This window comes from Acinonyx jubatus, chromosome D4, assembly GCF_027475565.1.
Source record: "Acinonyx jubatus isolate Ajub_Pintada_27869175 chromosome D4, VMU_Ajub_asm_v1.0, whole genome shotgun sequence".
Lineage (NCBI taxonomy): Eukaryota > Metazoa > Chordata > Mammalia > Carnivora > Felidae > Acinonyx > Acinonyx jubatus.
Window position 1 is genome coordinate 84000496 of NC_069391.1, and position 23366 is coordinate 84023861.

General features: G+C 45.5%; 1 protein-coding gene across 7 annotated transcripts in view; it reads left to right on the plus strand.

The window, feature by feature from the left end:
- Nucleotides 1-23366, plus strand: part of SMARCA2 (SWI/SNF related, matrix associated, actin dependent regulator of chromatin, subfamily a, member 2) — a 178296-nt gene that overhangs the window by 102017 nt on the left and 52913 nt on the right. For all 7 annotated transcript variants that reach the window (XM_027041111.2, XM_027041104.2, XM_053205306.1 and 4 more), the window contains exons 26-27: nt 2718-2795; nt 8052-8270. In XM_027041111.2, the coding sequence (XP_026896912.1) occupies nt 2718-2795; nt 8052-8270 (297 nt within the window). The remainder of the gene's footprint in view (nt 1-2717; nt 2796-8051; nt 8271-23366) is intronic.

Below are 23366 nucleotides of genomic sequence, written 5' to 3' on the forward strand. Positions count from 1 at the left end.
AGCCGGGTGCTTAACCCACTAAGCCACACAGGCGCCCCTCTAAGGGGGTCTTTAGGTAGTCGCTTGTATTTTTTTTAGATTGCCAATTTTAGTAATTCTATACTGAATTTTCAACCCGAACAGATTTGAAAGAGATCAAAAGACATAGTTCTAATGTAGTCTAGAAAAGTGTGCAAAATACCAGCACCAATCCTTACCATAAAATTGTCTTGGGATGGACAGATTTGGTTTGATGTCCCTATATTTGTAAGCTGAGGAGTGGGTTTACCTTAACATATTCATACGGAATACTATTTTCATTGCATATATTAGATATAGTTTGATTTTGCCTTAAGTAGGATATATGTTTTTGAAATCTTCTATAAATTATAAACCAAATTCATTTGAAAGTCTCCCGTACATTTTTTTGCGTGTGTGAAATGAGCCTAAATGTGAAGTAGATCTTGATATTCAAATGAATCCTGAAATGAATCTTTTTGCAAACTGAAGAGCACTTTTATACCGTGCTTCCTCCTAACTTGTAGGTCTAATATATTTGATTAGTTATGTATTAGGTTTTGTTAAAATAATGAAAAATATGTGTGCACACGCATTCATACATCCACCCGTATTTTTAAAATTGTGATCTCAAATAATTCACCACTCTGATTCTTAAAATTGAATACGTGATAGAGGCTTGATTCTTGAAATTGACTGGTCCAGATTTAGAATCAGGTTGTCAGGTAAATTTTGTGCTCTTGTTTACACCCTGGAAATTAAAAAACATGTATTATTTTTTTGCATGATGTATACTGTCCCAACACAGGTGTGGGCAGAGCTGATACTCAGCCCATGGTCTCTACCCTGGTTTTGCTTTTAACTCGTTTTGTATTGGCCTTGTGAAAGTAGAGGTTGGCCTGGGGAACATGGAGTGCAGAGGAGCCTGGAGCTTTCCACCCGTCCTAGGCTGCAGGGAGATGTCGATGTCTCCCAGCCTCAGGGGCCACCAGGGCTGGGCTGGGGTGGGGCCTGGGGCCAGCCACATTACTGGGGCTCCACACTCCTTCCAGGCTGTTAGTGTGTCAGACATGGTGCCATTTACTGGGGGCCCTGTGTCCTGTGTCTGGGTGCCCTGGGCGCCCTGTGTCCAGATCTTTGGAGACACTGACAGACCACAGTCAAGGGCTGTGGTTCCAAATACTGAGGCCGAGTAGGCTGCTTATCTGCACGGCTGACAGGCTGGGAAGTACTAAGATACAAAGACCCCAGGGAGGTATTTTGCACACTTCCCAGCCATTTCATTCTCTGTGAAGGTCAGACCCTTGCAGGCAGGCTTCTTGCCAGTTTACAAGAGAATCTTTTCACCTTACGTGTGGGGATGTGCAAGCCCCCCATTGTGTAGGCAGAGAGTGGATAATATGGGGTTCTAGGTAGTGAGCAAACCAGGGCACCTTTTCACCAAAGGATATGTTAACCAAATTCTTCGTACGATGAAGTATCAGCCCGCTGCCAGATAGGCTTGGTCTTTGTCAAATGAAATGCAATATTGAGACAAATTTACTTTAATCAGGTTAGAGGCGAACTAGAACAGAAAGCTTTTTACGAGGAATTATTATCTTGAGTCATTAGATATTTGCCTATGGAAATGCATTCACTTCTAACACAGTGCATAAGACATTATCTTGGGAAGAACCATAGTCATTGAAGCTGCTAGGACACTCATACTCTTTCTAGAACAAGGTGCCTCGTTTTTGCACATATAATTTGGGAAACTGGATATTTGAAGTTGTGGGTTTTCCTCTTTTCCTCCTTCTGCCCATACCCTGCAATCCCCCCATTTGATTCTTAACACACTCAGTCAGCATATGATAAAAATAATTTTGGAAGGTAAGTTCTATAGTATATGCCCAACTTTTAGATTTTTTTTGTTTTTTTGTAAAGTGTGGAAGTCATAGCATTTCTAGAAAACTTGAGAACTTGGTTTCTGAGGAGTTTGCAGAGAGATCATGTGCTTTGGTCTAATATCACATAAAACGAAACTGTTCCCCCTTATGCACCCATCCAGAACTTTAACTGTTAGCATAATAATTCCCACTGAAACACACTGATTAAACCCATCTTAAAGGCTCTGTATTTGACCTATCTGTACGATTTTTATGGCCTTGTTCTCTGCCTAGTCACAAACTTTCACATATTGGTGGGTTTCATAAGGTTTTGAAAATCAGCACTTATATGCGGCTTAATAGAATTAAAAGGATTTATGTCAGGCACTTTTTCCCTTACGTTTCCTTACAACTTGACTGTGAACTAAATGTCACGCCCATTTTACAGATGAGGTCATTGAAGCAGGGGAGACGTTAAGTAACTTGTTTCAAAAGTAATGGAATCAAGATACACACTACCACCACCCCCCCCCCGCCCTGCACCAAAAAAACCCCAAACCCCCCCCACACACACACACATGCACACACACACACACACACACACACACACACAGTACTTTTCATAGTGTACCATGTGTCCTTCCTAAACAGATTTTGCTCGGGGAAGATTGGTTTGAGTAGCTTGCGAAATAATGATGGCAAATACTACCCCCAGTGACCCTTCTCTTTTCTTTGGGGCTTGAGAAATGAATCCCTGTGGTCTACAGGACAGATCCACTTTACTCTTTCATACCTCACCCTGATTGTCCAAACTTTCCCCTAAAGCCTGTTAAATCATTCTGTTCTTAACCCCAGGAAGAAGATGAAGTGCCTGACGATGAGACCCTGAACCAAATGATTGCTCGACGAGAGGAAGAATTTGATCTTTTTATGGTAATACCATAGAAAATCGTGCACCTTTTTCTGTTAACGCGCGATGTCTGGAGCCTGCGTGCCCTGGCAGAACTTCCTTTACGGAGAGCCTGGGCCTTTCAGTTCAGAGGCTGCAGACTGGCTGAATTTAGCCTGCAGACATATTTTGTTGGGCCCACGTGGTGTTTTTTAAAATTTCAAATTTGTTGCCAACATAAAAAGAATCCTGATTTTTGGCTTCTCTTGAAAAATGAGGGTGGGCAGCACCAGGCCCACGTCTCTGTGTGGAAACAGTTGGCCAGGGCTTAGTGGCAGCCGCACCTTCCGGATGGACAGGCCATGTAGGCTACGGCTTTGCCCCAGATCCCTGCCCCTGGCCCCCCAGCCCCAATCCCAACTCATTGTAATTCAAGGCCAGCATCATTCTGGGAACCTGCCCTACTCCTGTAGGTAGTTTACAATCATTCCCTCGCTGTCTTCTGTCTTCTTACTGGATCAAAGCAGATATGCTCCCCAACCAAACAACATGGGTCGTGTGTCTCCTTCCTGTTGAAGAGAGCCTGGCTTAAGCCAGCAGGAGCCTTCCAGATGCACATCAAGGCGTAGCCTTCGCTGAAAGATCGGAATTGGTTGGATTTCGCTGATCTGGGCAGATAGGAAAGAACCTTGACATTTAAGGAATTAACAGCCATGGTTTCAACCTTGACGTTCCAAACTACATAGTCACGTGCGATTTTGCTGAAATCTGCACTTGATTTACGTGTGTGGCCCGCCCCAGGGTCAGTACGTGCGGAAGCAAGCCCCTCCGGTTGTGAAGGAGGCCCTCAGAAGTGCTATTTTGCTGCATTCTTCAGGCATGCGCTGGACCTCTTTCATCTACTCTGCGGCCCAATGGTCAGAACAGTTTCTGGCACATAGTACTTGCTTAGCAAATCTTGAGTCAACGAATGGCAGCGTTTGCAACATTTTAAGCCCCGTGAAGATATCAGTGTGGATCAGGACCTGTGAAGTTGCAAGGCTCCTTCCAGTACCATCAATCATTCCGATCTTTTGGACATTTAGTCTGATGGCGGAATGAGTAAGGAAATGTGAACTGTGATGCGGTCATGCTGCACGGCCCCCAAGTCCAAGGCCCCCAGTTTGAATGTCCTCAAGGTGTCAGGCATTTTGCAGGAGTGAAACAAGTGGATGGGGGTGGGTGGGTGGTGGTGGTAAACCAGAGCTGCTTTGTCTAAGGGGGACAGAGCCGCAAGGCCCCAGGTATCCAGGAATTCCAAATTTCCAAGAGAAGCTGGAAATCTAGGTTTTTTTCATGGGCAATCTCTGGATTTCAAAATGTTTGCAGCTAAATTCAGTTTTGTTTTTATTATGATCTCCTACTGCAGGCCAAATGAAACAGGACTCTGGGCCAGATGTGACCCACAGGATTTGCATCCTCTGTCTTTTTAGCCCAGACAGTCTGAGAAGAGAGCTCCAGCTGTGTGGAGGCTTACGTTATTTTTTGCAATTTTTGACTAGGGAACGACGGTTGTGTCCACACATAAAGATTCGAGATAAAAGACATTTAATTCTTCCTCAGGGAAGTTTTAGGGAGCTGTGGGAATAGCTCCTAACCTGGGATGAGCACTTTGCCCGCCCCACCCCGTTCCTAAGTGAACCACCCTCCTTAGGAAAGGCATTTTTGGCTAGAAATGATGCAACACAGTCATGTGACAGCATGGCCAATGCAGGGTGTTCCTCAGACCTAAATTTCTGGGCCCCGACTGTTGGTCACCCTTATAGACTGGTGCTCTCCTTGGGGACATTAGAGGTACACATAGGAAACAGACATCTTTTCTCTCCTTGATGAACTTATTAAAATGTAGATTACTGGGGATCACCAGGGCCAGAGGCCCTCAGCTTCCCTGGCTGCTTCCTGATTGGCAATAATTCAGCAGTGCTACAGCCGCAGATACTCTTGAGGCCCGGGAAAGGATAAGCTGCCTGTCATTATACAAATTAGATTAGGCCCAGAGATGGAGATTTTTGCATCAGCAGCCCCGAAGTGAGGGGAAAAGAGTACATCTCTTTTCTGACTTTTGGGCTGGATATTTGTAAAAAGTGAAAGCTTCAGGGGGAAAAAAAAAAAAAAAAAAGAAATGTCTGGCCAAGGCCCAGCTTTCTTTTAATTTGGGAATATTGTATCACGCAAAGAGGAGGCTTAGAACAAATGAAGCTGGCTGGCTAGGGAACACTGTTTTGTAGGCATTTTGATTTGGGGAATGTTCTGCTTGTTAATGGTTGCCTTCTCATTTTTAGATGATACAAAGTTTTGGTTTGGTTTGTTTGTTTGTTTGTTTGTTTTTTTAAATCCAAGCAGCGGGCTGCCTTTGTCCCATTCTGTATGCATTAGCACCTCCACCAGGGGGCAGGAAATCACATTTGATTCCCTGCCAGCTACTCCTGATGAGAAAGTTCAGTGAGACACAAGAATGCAATGCAAGCTAGATTTGGATTTCAAATATTTAACCTTTTTATCCCTTATTATTTGAAAAGTTGGTTCTCTATGTAAAAATTAATATAAGGTTATCATTTTATTTATCACGGACACTGTAGTTAAATAACGCACATTAAGCAGATAAGCTAGTCTCTTTAAAATGAAACCTTTCTTTTAAATATTTTTCTTGTTTTCTCCTAAAAACAGAACTTCAGAAACAGTGATCCTTCCCACTGATTAACAATGAATTTTACCTAAAAAGACCTTTGCCACATCAAGATACAAATGTGAAATATTTCAACGGCATACAAACATGAAGCTTTAAGAAGTGCTTTTTAAAAATCATTGTAGTTGTTAGCACAACTTTTATTATCATGAATGCATCGTAAAACAAATACATTCATGTAGTACCTAAATAGTAAATTAGACATGCTTGAATATCAACTTCACATCTTTGTACGTGTCTTCTGCAAGTAGAAATCTTTGGGAAGAGATGGCAAGCATCAGAACTTTAAGCTTATTAAAAAGTGCATCAACCCGGGGCACCTGGGTGGCTCAATTGGTTAAGCATCTGACTCTCGATTTCAGCTCCAGTCATGATCTCATGGTTTGTGAGTTCAAGCCCCACGACAGGCTCTGTGCTGATGGTGCAGAGCCTGCTTGAGATTCTCTCTCTCCTCTCTCTCTGCCCCTGCCTGGCTCACATGTACTCCCTTTCTCAAAATAAGTAAATAAATAAACTTTTTTTTAAAAAGTGCATCACCCCTTCATAAACGAAAAATAAAAAACAAATGCAATTTAGTTTTTATATCAGATTTTCTATCACTTTACTTTTTTTAATACCAATTTTTAAAATTTTTATGTCAGAAAAGATTTATTTTCCCACTTGTGGACAAATGCATGGGATAAGTCATATATAGGTATATCGGTATAAAAGTGATGGTGGTGATGTAATCAGAAGTGGATGTGGCAGTATTTTGTCACCACAGTGGAATGCATTCACCAAAAAAAAATTTTTTTTTCCATTAGCATTCTAAAATACTGTTACTAGGAGGTCCCTTTGAGAAGCCCCTCTGTAGACTGTATTATTAGCAAGGCATTCTGTGTTCTAACAAGGCAAGTTTGGTGGGTCCCATTTCTGATACCAGAACATTAGGAGTCAGGATTAAGGACAGCCTCTCCAGCTAACTATAGCACATGACAGAACAGGACGGCCACATTTATCTACCAGTGGGGCTCCCCCGTGCCGCAAGCCTGCCCCAACCCCGGGAATATAATAATTTCCAAAAATGTTTAAGCGTAGGTGAAGGGACTTTGAACTTTAATTTTTGTGTCGATTCTAGAGGTCAAGTTTGGATTTGAATAGAAATTTCATTTCTATTTTGTTACCAGTTTCAGTTGTTAAGAAAAAGTTATGTTGAATTCCTGTTTCAGGACAGTAGAACTGAAGGAAGAAGGGGGAAAGGTAAATCATTGAATAGTTAATGGTCTATTTGATTGTAGAAATAGCACATCTAGCTACCCATATACATACACACACACAGACACACACACATACATACGTATATATATATATACATATATACATATACATACATACATACATATACATATATATGTGTGTGTGTGTGTGTGTGTGTATAACATAAGCAGCAATTCCGTGTAGGTCTTATTTACTTTTTTTTTCTTTTAGCTCTCAGATTGTTTAGTTATAGGTTAAAGCCCAGAATGTAGTACTTAATTTACCCAGGTGCACTGGGTTTTTAAAAAAGAAAGCAAGAGGTGGAGAAGTAGGCATTCAAAGGCTATGAAAATATATGAAAGGGAGACACTTTACTTAAAACTTGATCCGTTGAGGTGACATTACATCTGAGGTTTTTCTCTGGCGTTGTAATATTTTCATAAGAGCTAAACTTTTTAAAAGCTAAAGCGTCGAAGGACATTCCTCTCACGGAACCTGTGGTGTGCCGAAAATCCAATACATTCATGGCCGAATGACTAATCAAGCCATTTATGTGCCCACATGTCCGAGTCCAAGGGTGAGCCAGTCTGCAGCAAAACTTGGGTCGCTGACTTTTTTTTTTCTCTGTTTAATTAAAAGCATGAGCCCTACTGAGGCAAAGGAAGTTTTCTTAATGAAGCTTCTCTTGTATATGCTCAGAGAGTACTTTCATGCGAGGGCAGCAGCAAATTGTATTTCTGGGGCTCATATTTTTTAAATATACCCCCAATTGGAATTTTCTCACTGTTTTAAGGGGTAGCTTTTGCACACACCCAGGTGAAGTAAAGGAATTTGTAAAGAGCATATTTTACATGCGTGAATTTCAAAGATGGGGTACGGAGGGAGGGAGGAGATTTCACCTTGCAGAATCTCTGGTGGGACAGTGTGTGTGAGGAAGGAACCGGAACAAGTAAACCAGGATAGAGAGACTCTATGGGAAAAGCAGAAAGGGGCCCTGAAGCCATAGGAGGAGACTCGTGAAAGTTGTTTTTGTTTTTGTTTTGTTTTTTTAGTGTTATTTAATTTATTTTGAGAGAGACACACACACAGAGCATAAGTGAGGAAGGGGTGGAGAGAGGAGACACAGAATCCGAAGCAGGCTCCAGGCTCTGAGCTGTCAGCACAGAGCCCAACACGGGGCTCGAACTCGTGAACTGTGAGATCATGACCTGAGCCAGAGTCGGACGTTTATCCGACTGAGCCACGCAGGTGCCCTTCGTGAAAGTTCTGTGTGCTGTGACATCGGTAGTGGACAGAGTCCCCCTTTCCCATTGGTGACACTTCTGTTTACTACCTGCAGCGCATGGACATGGACCGACGGAGGGAAGATGCCAGGAACCCAAAGCGTAAGCCCCGCTTGATGGAGGAAGATGAGCTGCCCTCCTGGATTATTAAGGATGATGCCGAAGTTGAACGGCTCACATGTGAGGAAGAGGAGGAGAAAATATTTGGTAGGGGTTCTCGCCAGCGCCGGGACGTGGACTACAGCGACGCCCTCACGGAGAAGCAGTGGCTGAGGGTAGGTGTGGCTTTCTTACCTGTTCTTGCCAGGTGGATGCTCTCGTTGGCTTGAGAAATCGGGGACCCAGGGGCGAGTTGCCAGTGAAAGCAGAGCATAGGGCAAGTCGTTCTGCTGTTGCCTTGGACGCTTTACATTTCAAGGCAGTGCCTGGAAACATGATGAAGAATGTTTTGCTAGAGCCGAATTGGCCATTGGAAGCAATGAGACCCGCTAATGTTTTATGGCCAATTGCCCGGCCAAGCCTCACTCTCGGAGTTAGAATCAAAATGTGGAAAGGGGCCTTAGAGATCTTTTAATTGTTCCCCCTCAATTTCATGGTCTTTAATCCGAGTTTTACTTTTCCAAGGTCTGCAGAGTCAGTCCAGAGACAGTGGCATTTTCTAACCGCGTTGTTAATTTCCCAGACCCAAAGAAATGCGAGCTGGGAGGTGTCTTTGGAGTCTCTTGGTTTTACAAAGCAGTTGTTGTGGCCCAAAGAACTTAGAGCTGGAAGGTCTCTTGGTATTCTCTTGGTTTTATAGACAAAGTGGTTGTGGCCCAGAGAGGTTCAGTGACTATACAGGATCACACAGCTGGCCAGAAATAAGAATCTGTGAGTGCTGAAGCATTGACGTGCTCAGTTTCGGCTAATCTGATCTGTCCCGTCGCAAACACAGACTCAGGGTCACTGATGTTTGGAAGTGTTATTCTGTCGTTTGGGGCTCTCCCCGCCCCACTTTGGAAAATGTTGATTTCTCATTTTGGCTAGGGAAGGAAATCTCAGAATGTTGCCTGGGGAGCAGAGAAATACCACAGTGCACCTAGGAATGACATGGTGCGAATGCCAAGGCCGGTGGGAATCTTCCATTTGAAGGTTTAGCCCTGCTTTCTCTCACAGGGAGCAGACTCAGTACCTGCCTTGACAACAAACTGGGATCCACGTTCCAGGCAGGACCAGTAAATGTGGGCTGGAAAGAGTCAGCACAGTTGGGCGAAAACCAAACAAAATAGAAGCTGTTGTTGTGAGTTGTTCATTTTATCGAAAGGGAATGCAGTTCCCAAGCTTTGTAAAACATGGCTTTTAGGACCTAGGACATAAGTAAGGTAGGTGGGTAGAAAGGCGATTGGGAAGTATTTTGAGATTGGATATCAAAGGCAGACAGGTCTTGTCACCACTTGAGATGTGATTTACTCAGGATGCTGTACGATGAGAGAGACGTGACCTGAATTTTGAAAGGACTGAAAAAGAAAGAGACTAAGAAGGCACTGCTCATATTTATGGCTGAATGATGGCGTATGAAATGTAACTTCCTGTGTGGCTGTTTTACTGTCATATCCGAACATTCCAGTGGCCCCGGAACATGGCTTTATGGGTTTCTTTTGTTTCGCTGTTGTGAGGCGGGAGCTGTTTAATTAAGATCCATTCTATAATGTGAAGAGTTCTGTGTTTGTTTAACAATCATTTCTGAGCTCAGGAAAATTCTCTTCCCTTTCCCTTTTATGTAAGCACTAAATTAAGTATCTGGAGTCCTGTTACAGGAGATGAGATAACAGCCCAGGGCAACACTGAAAGTCATTCTTTATATGTAGAATCTCGAGATGTGACAAGCAAAATAACCTTGTTTATTGGGGCAAGAATGTAGCCGAACTTACCATTTTTTAAAATAATCATTGGCCGGGGGCACATGGGTGGTTCCATCTGTTGAGTGTCCTACTCTTGATTTTGGCTCAGGTCATGATCCCATTGTCGTGAGAATGAACCCCGTTGCCAGCTCCATGCTGAGTGTGGAGCCTGCTTAAGATTCTCTCTCTCTCTCTCTCTCTCTCTCTCTCTCTCTCTCTCTCTCTCTCAAATAAATAAATAAATAAATAAATAAATAAATAAATAAAATAATCATCTGGAAATGCTCTTACAAAAAGATAACATTGTGGATCTTAGGAAGTTTTCAAGTTTAGAAGACCCCATTTTTTCTTTTTCATTCCGTTTATATCACTAATGAATAACACAGTGCCGAGCGCATAGTAGAAACTCAGAAAGAGTTGTGAAATGAAATTATAACTCTGTATGCAGAAAGTGGAAATTGACTCATTTACTGTGATGTTAGAATAGTATTTCTCTTTCTAGTGCTCCGGTAGACTTTCTTTGACCTATAACATAGACGTCTAAAAGTGGAAAACTAGTTTGCTTTTCAAAACTACACTGTGAAATTCACGTTTATGATGCTCAGGCCGAGGTGTCTTGCGAGATAAAAAGTCACCCAGGAAAGACAAAAGTGCTCTCCGCACAGCTGTGTTGTAATATGTCTTTGTGTGAACCATTCTTCTGAAAGTCGTATGTCCATAATTGGTGGTAGGAGCTAGTAACTTGCTGTCAGCCAGCACACGCAATTCACGCGGTGTTGTCCCACGGCCTCCACATTCGAAACAGATACTTCCTGTTCTCTATTTTCTTGGTCCCCAGCAGCAGTCCTGGTTAATATCAGCCTACTAAGTTCTTCCGATAATAACATCATATTCAAGGGGTTTTCCCGAGCCTCGTCGTGAAGGGATGTTCTCTACTGGCTTAGGATCGAACGCACTGAATGGTCCCATCCCAGCCAACACAGCCTTGAAAGGGAATGTGGCGAAGACCGTCGTGTAAGCAACGCTGAAACAGGGCTAAAATAACTCTTCTTTCTTCTGGCAATGTTGTACAAAGCCTGCTTGGCAGAGGCACCGGAGATACGTAGATCCCGGAGCTGGAAGGCCGCTGAATGGAGCAGCTACCCATCCCGTGCTGGAACCGCATTCTCCGCCGTCCCTGTGCCAGGAGGCTGGCCACCCCTCAAGGAATCGCTCTGCCTTTTTGTCTGCATAGTGCCTCCAGTTCATGGTCAACCCCGATTGTTAGCTCTTCCCCTCTCTTTGAACAGAGTCCTCTTCCCTTGTAGCTGCTTCTCACCGGCTTGGATTCTGTCTCCTCAGTCTGGAGCGAACTGTCCCACCTCCGCCCCTGTCCTTTCTTCAGAAGCTTTCTCATCCTTCAGGGCCCAGCTCCCCTGGCCACCATATCTGTGGCGCCTTCACAAATGAACTTTCCCCTGTGCTGTCACATGCCTTTGCCTGTTCTTTCGTCACAGTTGCAGTCCAGTTTCCTCGCGTTCTTGCTAGCTGCCGACATGCCTGCTCGGCTCCTAGTGGGTAAGGTGGATATCTTGCTACAACGTAGGAGCTCCACGTGCAAATAGTAAGCGCCCACGGAGTGCCACCTTGAATCAGCACCAGATTGATGTGCAAGAATAGAGCCTAAGGTCATGCTCACTCACCACCCCGCATTCATGGGCCTATCCAGAAAACTAAGTAGGATGTTATCCCTCACATAAAAGCCCGAGGTGAGCCCGGGCTTGTTCAAGGATCTAGGCTGACCGAGCGTTCTGGCAGCTCGTTAATCTGCACCCCAGTGAGCTGGAATTGGGGGAGACAGCACAGAGTGGTGGGTGTGGGGTTCAGTCGGGCCAGGCCTGAATCCATTTCTGGTCGGATTCTGTCGGCGGGAGGTCGGTGGTGTGGCCGCACCAGCTCTGAGGGAGACTGGGAAATGTGGCCTGGCCGCCAGCCCAGGATTTTGGTGACTAGCTAGCAGTCTCTGCCTCAGAACACTTAGGTTAAATTTAAGTGATATGGCCACTTTCTTTGAAAATTTTATTACGGTTTTATCACAAACAGGTTTTATTTTATAATCATATTATGCTAAAAATTCCCACAGTGACCTTTAGACAATCTGTTTAGTTGGAAGGCTTTAAAATTTTTCTGTATCCACAATGTTGTTTTAAATGAGAAGGTTCACAATTTCAAACACAGCTCAGTTAAAAAAAGAAACAAACGTTTTTGTAAAGTTGTTCTGAAATCCCTGTTTCCATTGAGGGAGACTTCGATTTCCTTGGGGGTTTAGCCAATCTCGAGTTAACTCATCTTTTTGGGGTAGTCAGGTCAACAGGCATGCACCCCATGGGCTGTTTCTCTCCTCTTCCTGGGGGCTGCTGTCCCACGTACCTTCTCAAGTGGCATGTGGAAAAAGGCAGAAGTGGGTGTTTCATCATGGCCTTGGGGGCCGGTGCCCCGGTTCTGTCTGCCGGGGTCAGTGCCGGGCTGCCGGGCCACCCCATCCCTCGACGCCCTGACGTGCCCTTGGTTCCCATCTCATCCTCTGGGAGATGGCCATGATCTGTGCTGTTGAAGTCTGGGGTCCTGACTCCATTCCCAGCTCCTGCACTCTGAAGTCTCATGAGGACCCCACCCCCTCCGGTGTTGCCAGAGTGCCCCTCAGCTCTTTCGTGCCCAGCCTGAGAATCGCCAAAGTCTTGGCTGCTTTCTTCGCGCCGTGCTAGAACAGGGAGACGGTCTAGCCCCATTTCTCAACAATGACACAGTCACTTCCAAAGGGTTGTCAAGACTGAAGCTTCTAGAATCTGATGGGTGGGTGGGTGAGGGAGCTTTTCAAAATAAGCGAGACAATTGGGACACCGGGATAGCTCAGTCAGTTGAGCATCCGATGTCGACTCAGGTCATGATCTCTGATTCATGGGTTCGAGCCCTGCATCAAGCTCTGTGCTGACAGCTTGGAGCCTGCTTTGGATTCTGTGTCTCCCTCTCTCTCTGCCCCTCCCCTGCTTGCTTGCTCTCTCTCTCTCTCTCTCTCTCTCAATAAAAAAAAAAAAAAAAAAAAAAAACCAGTAAAAAAATAATGAATTAAAAAAAAATACAAGTGAGACAAAAACATGTCACTTGTGCATATTGAATCTGACCCTGTGAACACCTAGTGAGGGACCCTCCCAGAGCCTCAGAAGGAGCTTGTGAGGCGAGCATCCTCAAGTGTGCGCTATATTAGCATCACAGAAAAATCTGGCACTTTTAGGACCTCATTCCTCGTGCCCCTTGCACCCATCCCACAGGCACACCAAGTTTGGACCCTTGCGGGTGAGTATTCCATTTCAACCCCAACTGGGTTCATGTCTGGAACCAACTACGCAGCATTGGCACAGACCCCACAAGCTAAAGGGCTCAGCCCCCAACAAGACGGTGCCTCCTTCTCCCAGCAGCCACATTTTGGGGGACCCCAGGCCACCTGCACTTTCTTCTGACTGACCGTCTATAACTTCAGGGGTTCTCATGACCCCCACTGGTTCAGTAATTTGCTCTGATGATTAACGGAACTCAGAAAAGCACTACTTTGTGATTAGTTTTGTTACGGAAGCCCCAGGTCAGAAGGACCAGCGAATCCAGCAAATGAAGAGACACATTGGATGAGGTCTGAGAAGGGGACACCGAGTTCCCCTGCCCTCTCCTCTTTGGATCAGGACACATCGCCCGTCTGGCACATCAGTGCGTTCACCAACTGGGAAGCTCCACTGAGCTGCAGGGTCCAGAGTTTTTGTCGGGGGCTCATTACTACATAGGCACGAATAATTAAAATCATCAGCTGGGTGATTGGACTCCCTCTCTGGTCCCCCACCCCTCCCAGGCTGGGCCCACTCAACAGCCCCACCATCTAATCGGGTGGTTGGTCCTTCTGGTGACAGCCCCCATCCAGAAGCCCTCTGGGGGCCCTCCCTGGGTCACCTCATTAGCATAACAAAGGCACCACTGCCACTCAGGAAATTCCAAGGGTTTTAAAAGCTCTATGCCAGCAACCCAGGACAAAGACCAGATAAATTATTATACAACAGGTGGCAATATCCTCAGGCCTGACCTTTTGCCTCTCTTCCTCTTTACTCCCTCTGTGGCCAAGAAAGAAGGCACTGTGCCCTGCCTTCCTGCCCTATATGTAGCAACTTCGCATCCACGTGTGGCCCGGCCCGGGGTTCAACACTATGACTCCTGGCAGTTCTGCGGATCCCTGTCCACAAGGGTAGCTCTTGGTTGCAAAGAGCCTTTGGAACTGAGGAGACCCTCCCTTCCCTCAACAAACCCTGATTTAGTCTGCCGCTCTGATGGTGGGCTCACAAATCCGTTTTTGGAAGTCACTGGTTATCATTTGGGTTTTGTTTTTCTTTGTGTACCAACTTTTTCCTAATCCTTCCGAAGACAGTGGGTGACTCCCCTCAACAGGGAATGGTGCCTTTCGAAGGCGTAAAAGAGAATATGAACGTGGGTTTAAAAACACTATCTCCATTAGCATTTTACAGCTTTTCCCATGGTGTACCCCAGGTGACAACACTGTGACACCACGTACTGTGTGTGTATGTGTGCGTGTGTGTGTTTGCGCATACACAGTGACCGGCTCGTGTGGATGACTTCTCGGAAAAAATACCTTTGTTTCTTTCTGTGTGAGAGCGGGCATCCCATCGGCCTAAACGGGCAGATGTCCCTGATGAGCCCAGGGGGACAGGTTTTTCGGTTCACCTCCTGGCGTGTGTGCCCTGTCTGGGACATCTCTAGTTGTCGTAGTCATTCTTGAGGCGGGAGGTCAGTAAAACTGGGGTGATTGCAAAGCTAAAAGCTGGACTGAGGGTGAATTCTGGAGCCCTTGGTTTTTCCCATTCTTCCTGAACCTTTGGTCCCGCCACCAACTTCAGAACCCTTCCCTTCCTTAAAACATTTCGTGACACCCCAGAATTTATTTAATTGCCGAGTGAGTGATTTATACCCTACAGCACTTGAAGATAATTGGAATGCGAACTAAATTATGTGCTCTGTATACTATTTAATTGCCAGCCGGGTAGAGGGAACAAACTTTGAAGAGTATGCTTTTGTTTCACAATGGATGTGATGTCTCCAAACTGTGATTTGGAAAGGTCCTTCTTAACTGCTGGTGGCTGTCTGTGTGGTCCACATGTATGAGTATTAAGATGCTTGTTTTTTTGCGTTTTGTTTGTTTGTTTGTTTGTTTGTTTTGGCCTGCTGTATAAGCTCCTGGTGATGAAGGAAGGTACCTCTGTGTTTTTGCAATGCCCTGTTAGTTGGGGGCCCCTAACGATGTTACGTGAATGATAGCAGTAAAACCCGCTTTCTCACATCGTTGAATCTAGGGATAGATTCAGCTATTTTTAGAAGTGTTAGGGTTTCGAGAGGGGCCTCCAGGAAGGGCAGCACAGAGAAAACCCTCTTTTTCCTCAACTAGTCTGTCACCATCTAAAAGCTCAAGCCTCCCCATGATTTCTGTGCTTCGTGGTCCTGTCTCCTGACCACACTGAAAGGAAGATTGTTGGGGTTTCTCCTTCCCACAGCTCAAAGTGGAGAAAACAGTAACAAAGTCTTAAAATATACAGTAGTAGGGGGCAATCAGGAAGTAAAATGAGACCCTTCTCAAGGGAATGTACCTGTGTGCCTTATAAAGCTATGAAACACCAGGTTGCAAATACACGCTAAGATCCCTTGAGTGGCTTTCCATCACCAACAGCCTGTGCCAAACCCTACCTGGGAAGGAGGCAGAGAAATCCATGGAGAGGTGGTCCCAAAGGACTGGAAAAGGTACCAAGAAGGTTTAAAGAGATTGGTATTTCAAATAATATATTTGAAATTCTATTGACATACACAGTGAAAAATAGCAAAATTGTCTTCTCACCTATCCAAAGAGGTGGTTTCTCTCTAGAAACCTTTGAAACAGGATAAAGTGTCTTGCATTTGGGCTGGATTAAAAGTACGATCCAGCCTGAAATCAGAGACAGGGGCTGAAAAATCCTAGTTGTAATCACAGTCAAGAGCATCTGTGATTCTGGGAGATGTACTTTTTCCTAAAATATCTTATACTGACAAGGTTTTCTCTGTGTGTTTGTTTTTGATTTCTTGGATTCTTCATTGAAAGTGTAATGTGCCCGATGCCTTTAATCTGTTCCTGCTTCTCTTTTGTTTTGTCACTTTGGGCAATCTTTGTTTTTTTGCTATAAGATATAAAAATTGATATTTCTTTTCCTTTTTCAAATGGCATTTTTAGCTTCTAAAATTGGGTCGTCAGATCTACTGGGGCAAAATTTCTAGCAAGCTGCATTTCCGCTTTTATACACAAGGGAGAGCTAAGGCCCTAGAAAATAGATTTGGGTTTTGCCAAATTTCACGCTCTGCAGTACCTTAGGAAGGAAGTCCTGAACTGATTAATGGCAAGGACTTGAGTTGTTTGGGGAAATATTTGACAATAGTAAAAGCATTTCGGTCACTTTTCTACACTTTTTATTTTACTCTTAAATCCACTGGCTAGATTATTTTCACAGCCATTGGACCTTACTCAGTATGTTGTTCCCTTTTGTCAAAATTCAGTAGAAGAAATAGCCCTCAAAGGACCAACTAGAATAAATATTACAGGTGGAGAAGCAAGAGAGACTTGTGTTGCTCAGTTTTTGAAACTGTGATGGGTGGAATTTCTGGTTTCAAGTTTTAACCTTTGAAACAGGGATTGGGCTCTGAAGCAGAGCTCAGGCATGGAAAGTAACCATGAGAAATGGGATGGGGCTTACTGATATTAACAAGCCCCAATGAGTTCGTCTTATCTTTACGTGGAGCCGACTCCTGCAGACAAATAGATGGTTTTAGATATACGCCTGTTTTTTTTGAATCAAGATTTGGTGTCTGTCCTACACTCCTTTTTACTTCTTTTTTTTTCGATCAGTAAAGCTGCACAAAGATCTTCTTGAAAGAATTTTTGTCTTTGACAAGTAAAAGTATATATATCTAAGGTGTGAGATGTGATGTTTTGATACAGGTATAGGTTTTGAAATGACGTCATTCATGGGGTGGAGGTGGGGGAGGGTATCCGGAAGTTAGAGACAGGGCTGATAACTTTACCGTCACTGTGCCTCTGTCTTGGTGGGTGTCACAGCTGTCCCTTTTGGTGGCTGTCTACCTGGGGAGTTTAGGATGGTGGTCAACAACATAAGCCTTGGGGGATGCCTCGGTGGCTCAGTCGGTTTGGTGTCTGACTTCGGTTCAAGTCATGATCTCACAGATACGGGTTCAAGACCCACATCAGGCTTTGTGCTGACAGCTCAGAGCCTGGAACCTGCTTCAGATTCTGTGTCTCCCTCTCTTCTCTGCCTCTCCCCAGCTTGCACTCTGTCTCTGTCTCTCTCTTTCAAATATAAATAAGCATTTAAAAAAAATTTTTTTTTTAAAGTAAGCCTTGGAATATGATGGGCCAGGGTTCAAATCCCAGCTCCATTGATTGGTAATTAGCCTGTGACCCGGGGTGCCTAGTGTAACCTCTCGTAGCTTTGCTATAAAACAAGGAAAATAATCGCATGTTCTTCATAGGGTTTTCCGAGGTTTCAATGCATAACATAGAGAACCTGGTTCATATAAGAAGGATTCTAAAAACAAATAAGCTATTACGAAAAAGTATTCACTAATTTCAGAGTAAACCTGATAGGTAATAGTAAAAGAGGAAACAAAAATACTTCTGTTGCGTATCTTGAATACACGGTTTGGGGTGCCAGGAGAAAGGGAAAGGGGGCGCGTAGAGATGTCCCTATCCCCACTCAATGGAATTAAGGAGGACAGAATGTTTACTTGCTGAATATGTTGTGTGATTGGCCTACAGGCTTGTTCACCTCAAGCCCACCACTCTATACACACTCAGCTATCAACTGTCTGTTCTAGGGTTTTCTCCCTAACCCTCCGTGCATGCGGGAGGAGAGCACTGGGGCTAGCTGTCAGGAACTGGGCCTGTGGGGTCCTGGCCCCGCCACCAGCCAGCTGTGGTGATCTCGGGCCTCCAGGGTTGAGTTAGTTGCCTTATGTTTGATTCGCAGGGTCCCTTCCACAACCTTCCAAATCCCATGAAGCTGGTTTGCCTTTTACTTTGTACTCTGGTTTTGATAACGATCATCCTCTGCTTTTCCTATTAGCGGGTCCACGCGTGGAGGCTGTTTCAAAGCAAATTCAACTCGACGCCCATTTATTGAACGTTGAGTAGGTTGAACTGCACTGGCTTGGAGCGGGGAAAGCAGCATTAACCGTCAAGTTTCTGTTCCTTACTGTCGGAGCAGTGCCCGCCTTATTAGTGCAATTAAGAGCCAGATTTGAGAGATGCTATTAGAGATAATAGTGCACACTTAGCCACCTTAAAGAGCTTGTCAAGAGCAGGTCTCCAAGTGTACACAGATGGGAATTAATAGAGATTAAAATAGATTGTGAGATGCTCTAACTTGTGGGGCTTTTAACTGTTCCAGAAATGAGCAGAGTTTAGGCAACATGCACTCTACTTTATGCTAGAGTTTTAGTGTCCTGCCTCTGGGGACGTGATTTCTGATTTTCCCTCCCCCACGCCTAAGAAGACTTCCACAGGAGGGAAGGGCAGCTCCTTCTCGGACTGTGCCCTCCACTCGCGGAGGGCAACAGAGGTCACCTCCTGGCTGTCCCCGGGAGACCCGAGCCTCTCTGACCGCCACGCCTGTGCTCCTGGGGTTTCTGCCGACCCTGCTTGGCCCCCAGTGGAGGTGAAATACAGCACAGCACATCCTCCACCTTTGAGCAGAGAAAAGGAGGTGGAGGTGCAGGGGGTTAGGTGCTGGGGCCTGTGACCTTTGCAGACTCCTGGAATTTTGGAGGATGGCTTTTCCTCTTTGTTCGCAACAGTCCAGGTGGCTACCCAGAGAGGTCAGAGGGTACTTTCCACAACAAATACCAACCCCCATAACCCCCTACCTGCTACCCCTACTCCAGCTCCCCCTACCTGCCACATAAGACGCTCCAGTCTCCTACTGCAAGTGCAGTTAAACTCAAAACACTTCAGCAGAGTCTGGGAGGCGTGGCCATCTGGCCGCTGCCTGGCCTTTGAACCTGGTCTTCTCCCCTAGCCCTCAGGAAGGCTTTCACACCAGGCTGTCTTTCAGGTCCTCTGCACTCCCAGGAAGGCTCCTTCCCAGATGGCTGTCTCCTTGCCCTGACGGTCTCTTTCCAGAGACATCCCTCCCGACCACCCCAGCTGAAATAGCCTCACCCTGCCGGGATCTGTCATGTGACCTAGGCTAGTTTTCTTCATGCCATCATGCCAAGGTTATCTTATTGTCTCTTTCCACTGGCATTCAGCTCCAGGAAAGCCGGTGCGCTCCCCTGTCTGGTCCACTGCCCTATGCCAGCATCTGAGCACTTCACCCATAGCACTCAGCAAATACTTGCGACTGCGTGAGTGGGCCAGCCAGAAATGTGGGCTCGGGGGAGATTTGGTTGCAGTCTTGTGTCGTTTCGGCACACTCTGTGAATCCTGCGTTGTGTTTTTCTTTTGACTGATGTGGGTCAAGGTAGACATTGTTGGTGTTCTTTCCCATTAGGGTCCAGTGATCTGTGTCTCCTTGGAAAATTTTCTCACTTAAAAGAATTCCAAAGGCATGCAGTTTTGACCTAAGTGCTCCTGAGTTCCTCAAGAATTTGAAGGCTCTGTTCTAATTTCAGAGCACATTGATGAAGATCATTTAACTATGCCTACATAAGTACAGCCATTGCTTCAACCCAGCTATTCCTTGGAAATTGCCAGAGATTTCGCAACAGCCGTTTTCCAGCTTGAACTGTTTTCTTTCTCTTTCGGTGAAAACCAGATTCGCACATCTGATCTAACTCGAAGTGAAAAGGCAAAAAGAAAGCACTAGGGGCACCGGGTGGCTCAGTCGGTTACGCTTCCGACTTCAGCTCAGGTCATGATCTAGTGGTCACTGAGTTCGAGCCCCACATCGGGCTCTGTGCTGACAGCTGTGAGCCTGGAGCCTGCCTCAGATTCTGTGTCTCCCTCTCTCTGCAACTCCCCTGCTCGTGCACTGTCTTTCAAAAAGGAATAAACGTTAAAAAAAATTTTTTTTTTAAAAAGGCACTAAATTAATTGGGTTTTCATTTTTAGTGTTGTACAAGAAAGCCCCCAAAAGAGAATGTGCATTTTAAGTCTAAGTCCGTGGACTTTTGCACGGCTTCCTTTCTTGTTTTCTATTGGAGAATGTGGGATTGTCAGAATCGTGAAAAATTGTAGATAGGACCATGAAACTTTGCTCCAGGCAAAGCTTAGTCTGCCACTCCTACTGAAATACAATACTTAAGGTCACTCTGCTCATAGTCCTTTGTAGAAAGCATAATCCTAACGCAGGAAGTTGTTTCGTAAAATGTCCCTCCCTTGCACCTTCAGTAGAATATTTTCTAAAGATTATTTAAAATGATATCCTCAAGGGGCGCCTGGGTGGCTCAGTCGGGTAAGCATCTGACTTCGGCTCAGGTCATGATCTCACAGTTCATGAGTTCGAGCCCCATGTCAGGCTCTGTGCTGACAGCTTAGAGCCTGGAGGCTGCTTAGGATTCTGCTTCCCTCTCTCTCTGACCCTGCCCCGCTCGTTTCGTTCTCTCTCTCTCTCTTAAAAATAAACATTAAAAAAATTTAAAAATATAATAAAATAAAATGATAGCCTCAAAACTTGATCGAGGCTGCCGGTGGTCCTCTTTTCCAAGTTGCCTCTGATAACTTAGTGGAAAGATTGGGGGTTCCAGATCTGCCATTGTTTTGCTATATGACATCTTGGAGGCATCATTTCACTCCCCAGGAGGGATGAGGAAGAGTCCATGCCCCATCTTTCCTGCCCTGTCCTTATGTGACTCTGCCTTTGGTGGCCCTGGGGAGAACCACGTGGATTTACCCTGGTCTGGCTCCAACTCTGAGACTCTGCTCTCAGGGATTCAAACCGGGGGCACCGGGGAGAGGTTTCCTGTCATTCTCAGGAAGGCTTTCTCTTGAAAATGCAGGTTTGACACAGGGTCCTGTTGCATGTTAGTAGACTCAGTACATACATGATCCAGTGTTTGGGACGGTCTGGTTGTCTGTAGCATTTAGAATGGTGAGCTGAGTCTGTGTGCTGATAGGACGGGGCGGATGGGACGCCAGCATAGTGGAGCGCGTGAAGGGAGCGTCGTACCTGCCATACGGGATTACCTTTCCCACGCGGGCAGTCGGGGCTTCTGCCATTCTCTACAGACCAAGATCAAGAACTTTTTTGAACCCCTTGCACACTACCGAGTGCTTCACAGCTGCCAAATAGGTTTATTTTGTTCACTGACACATATGAAGCCCCCTCATCCACCCACCCACCCAAATTTTCAAGACCAAATCCATTTACGCTCATTTTAATAAAAAAAAAAAGTCAGTACTTGGGGCGCCTGGGTGGCTCAGTCAGTTGAGCGGCTGACCTCGGCTCAGGTCATGATTTCGCTGGTCGTGAGTTCGAGCCCCACCTTGGGCTCTCTGCTGCCAGCATGGAGCCAGCTTGGGATCCTCTGTCCCACTCTGTCTCTCTCTTCACCCCCCCCGCTGCTTCCCCTCCCTCTCAAAAATAAATAAAACATTTAAAAAAAATCGGTACACTAATGCCAGGGGATATTACCGGAAGGCATGGGAAGATACCGTGGAGTCCGACAGACTATAGTGTCCACATTGCAGAGGAATCCCTGACATAAATACGTATTCTGCAAGAGAAGTTACCAACCCGGTTTCGGGGTTTTTATTTGCCACCATGTTATCCTGTTAAACGAATCTGGTGATGGACTGTTTGCTTAGTTGTGTCTTTCTGCATTTTTTTAATTTTTTTTTTTAACGTTTATTTATTTTAGAGACAGAGAGAGACAGAGCATGAACAGGGGAGGGGCAGAGAGAGAGGGAGACACAGAATCTGAAACAGGCTCCAGGCTCTGAGCCATCAGCCCAGAGCCCGACGCGGGGCTCGAACTCACGGACCGCGAGATCATGACCTGAGCTGAAGTCGGATGCTTAACCGACTGAGCCACCCAGGCGCCCCGTGTATCTTTCTGCATTTTTATAATCAGCACCCAAACCCTTGGGAGTTTGTTTGTTTGTTTTTTTAACCTAAAATTCAAAATCGTTTTTTTGAGAGGCACTTTTTTCCCCGGTCATAAAAGCGTAATGAGAAATACAGAAGAGTGAGGTGAGGGAGAGAAAATAGAAGCACCTGTGATCTCACTGACCTTCACGTACCCAGGTTGGAGACAGAGCCAAGTAAAACACGGACGGGTGTTAATTTGGTGCCATTACGTTCCGAATTATTTTTAACCTGTTACGAGGCTGCTCGTTGGCTCTTTTGTAGCAGTTTGAGTAAATCCCAACCCATGAGGCCCATCAAGCCCCAGCCTGTCTTTAGGAATCTTTGCATGTCCTTCCACTCAGTGTTAAGAACACCCTGTTTTACTGGGCTCCGGGTGCCAAAGGGACTGACTTTTTTTTAAGGCCATTACGGGATATGTGGGGGCATGCCTTCCCACACTGGAATAGCAATTTTTGCTTCTCCGTAAACAGGCCTCTTATGTCTCCACTTCAGATTTCACCGGCTGTGATTTCCTCTTTTCAAAATTGCTTTCACCTCCCTGTGTCATAGAGTCGGTGCTGTTTTCGCTACCGCAGAGTGGGCTCGTGTCACCCCATCCCCCAAGACTGATGTGGCTTTGTTGGAGTTTTTTGACATGTAATTGACATAAAAAATACTGTATGCTTTTTAGCTGCCAGGTCTGAATTCTTAGTCCAAATTCCTTCCCATAGACTTTTCAGGACTTTTAGTTCCGACACTACCCTTTCCCCGTTCTCTGTTCCAGACAGTGCTAGGCTGGGTGCTATAAATACACATCACGTTTTAATCTCCTCATAGACTTGGAGTAGCTATTATTTCTCCCATTTTACAGATGAGGAGCTAAGCCTCACAGTGGGGGAGCAGAGTTTTCAGGTAGAGCATTTGGTACCCAGAAGGTGGATTCGTTTGATGAATGCTGGACGTTCAGTTTACTGCCTTTTAAAGATTTTGAAAATGCACATCAGGGCAAAGCTGCGGGACTATGGGGTTTTGGCAAAAGACAAATCACATCCCAGTTTACAGCCCCTTTGCCCACTGAGCCAACCTCCTTCTGGCTTGTGAAGTCCAGCTGCTTCCTGAAAAGGTGCAGGAGCTCAGGTCAGATCAGCAACAGGTGAGTCTCTCGAGGACCCCGGAGGCAAGTCCTCTCGGGGACTTGTCTTGACTTGCCTTGACATTCAAGACAGCCTTTGAGATGGAATCAGTGGAAGACTTGCCCCCACTCCTCAAGAGGGGGCTTCTTTGTCGACCTCCTTCTGCTGAGCAGTGGGACTCCCACGGGGCTTTGATGGCCTCAGGTCAGCTCCTCTCCCCGCCT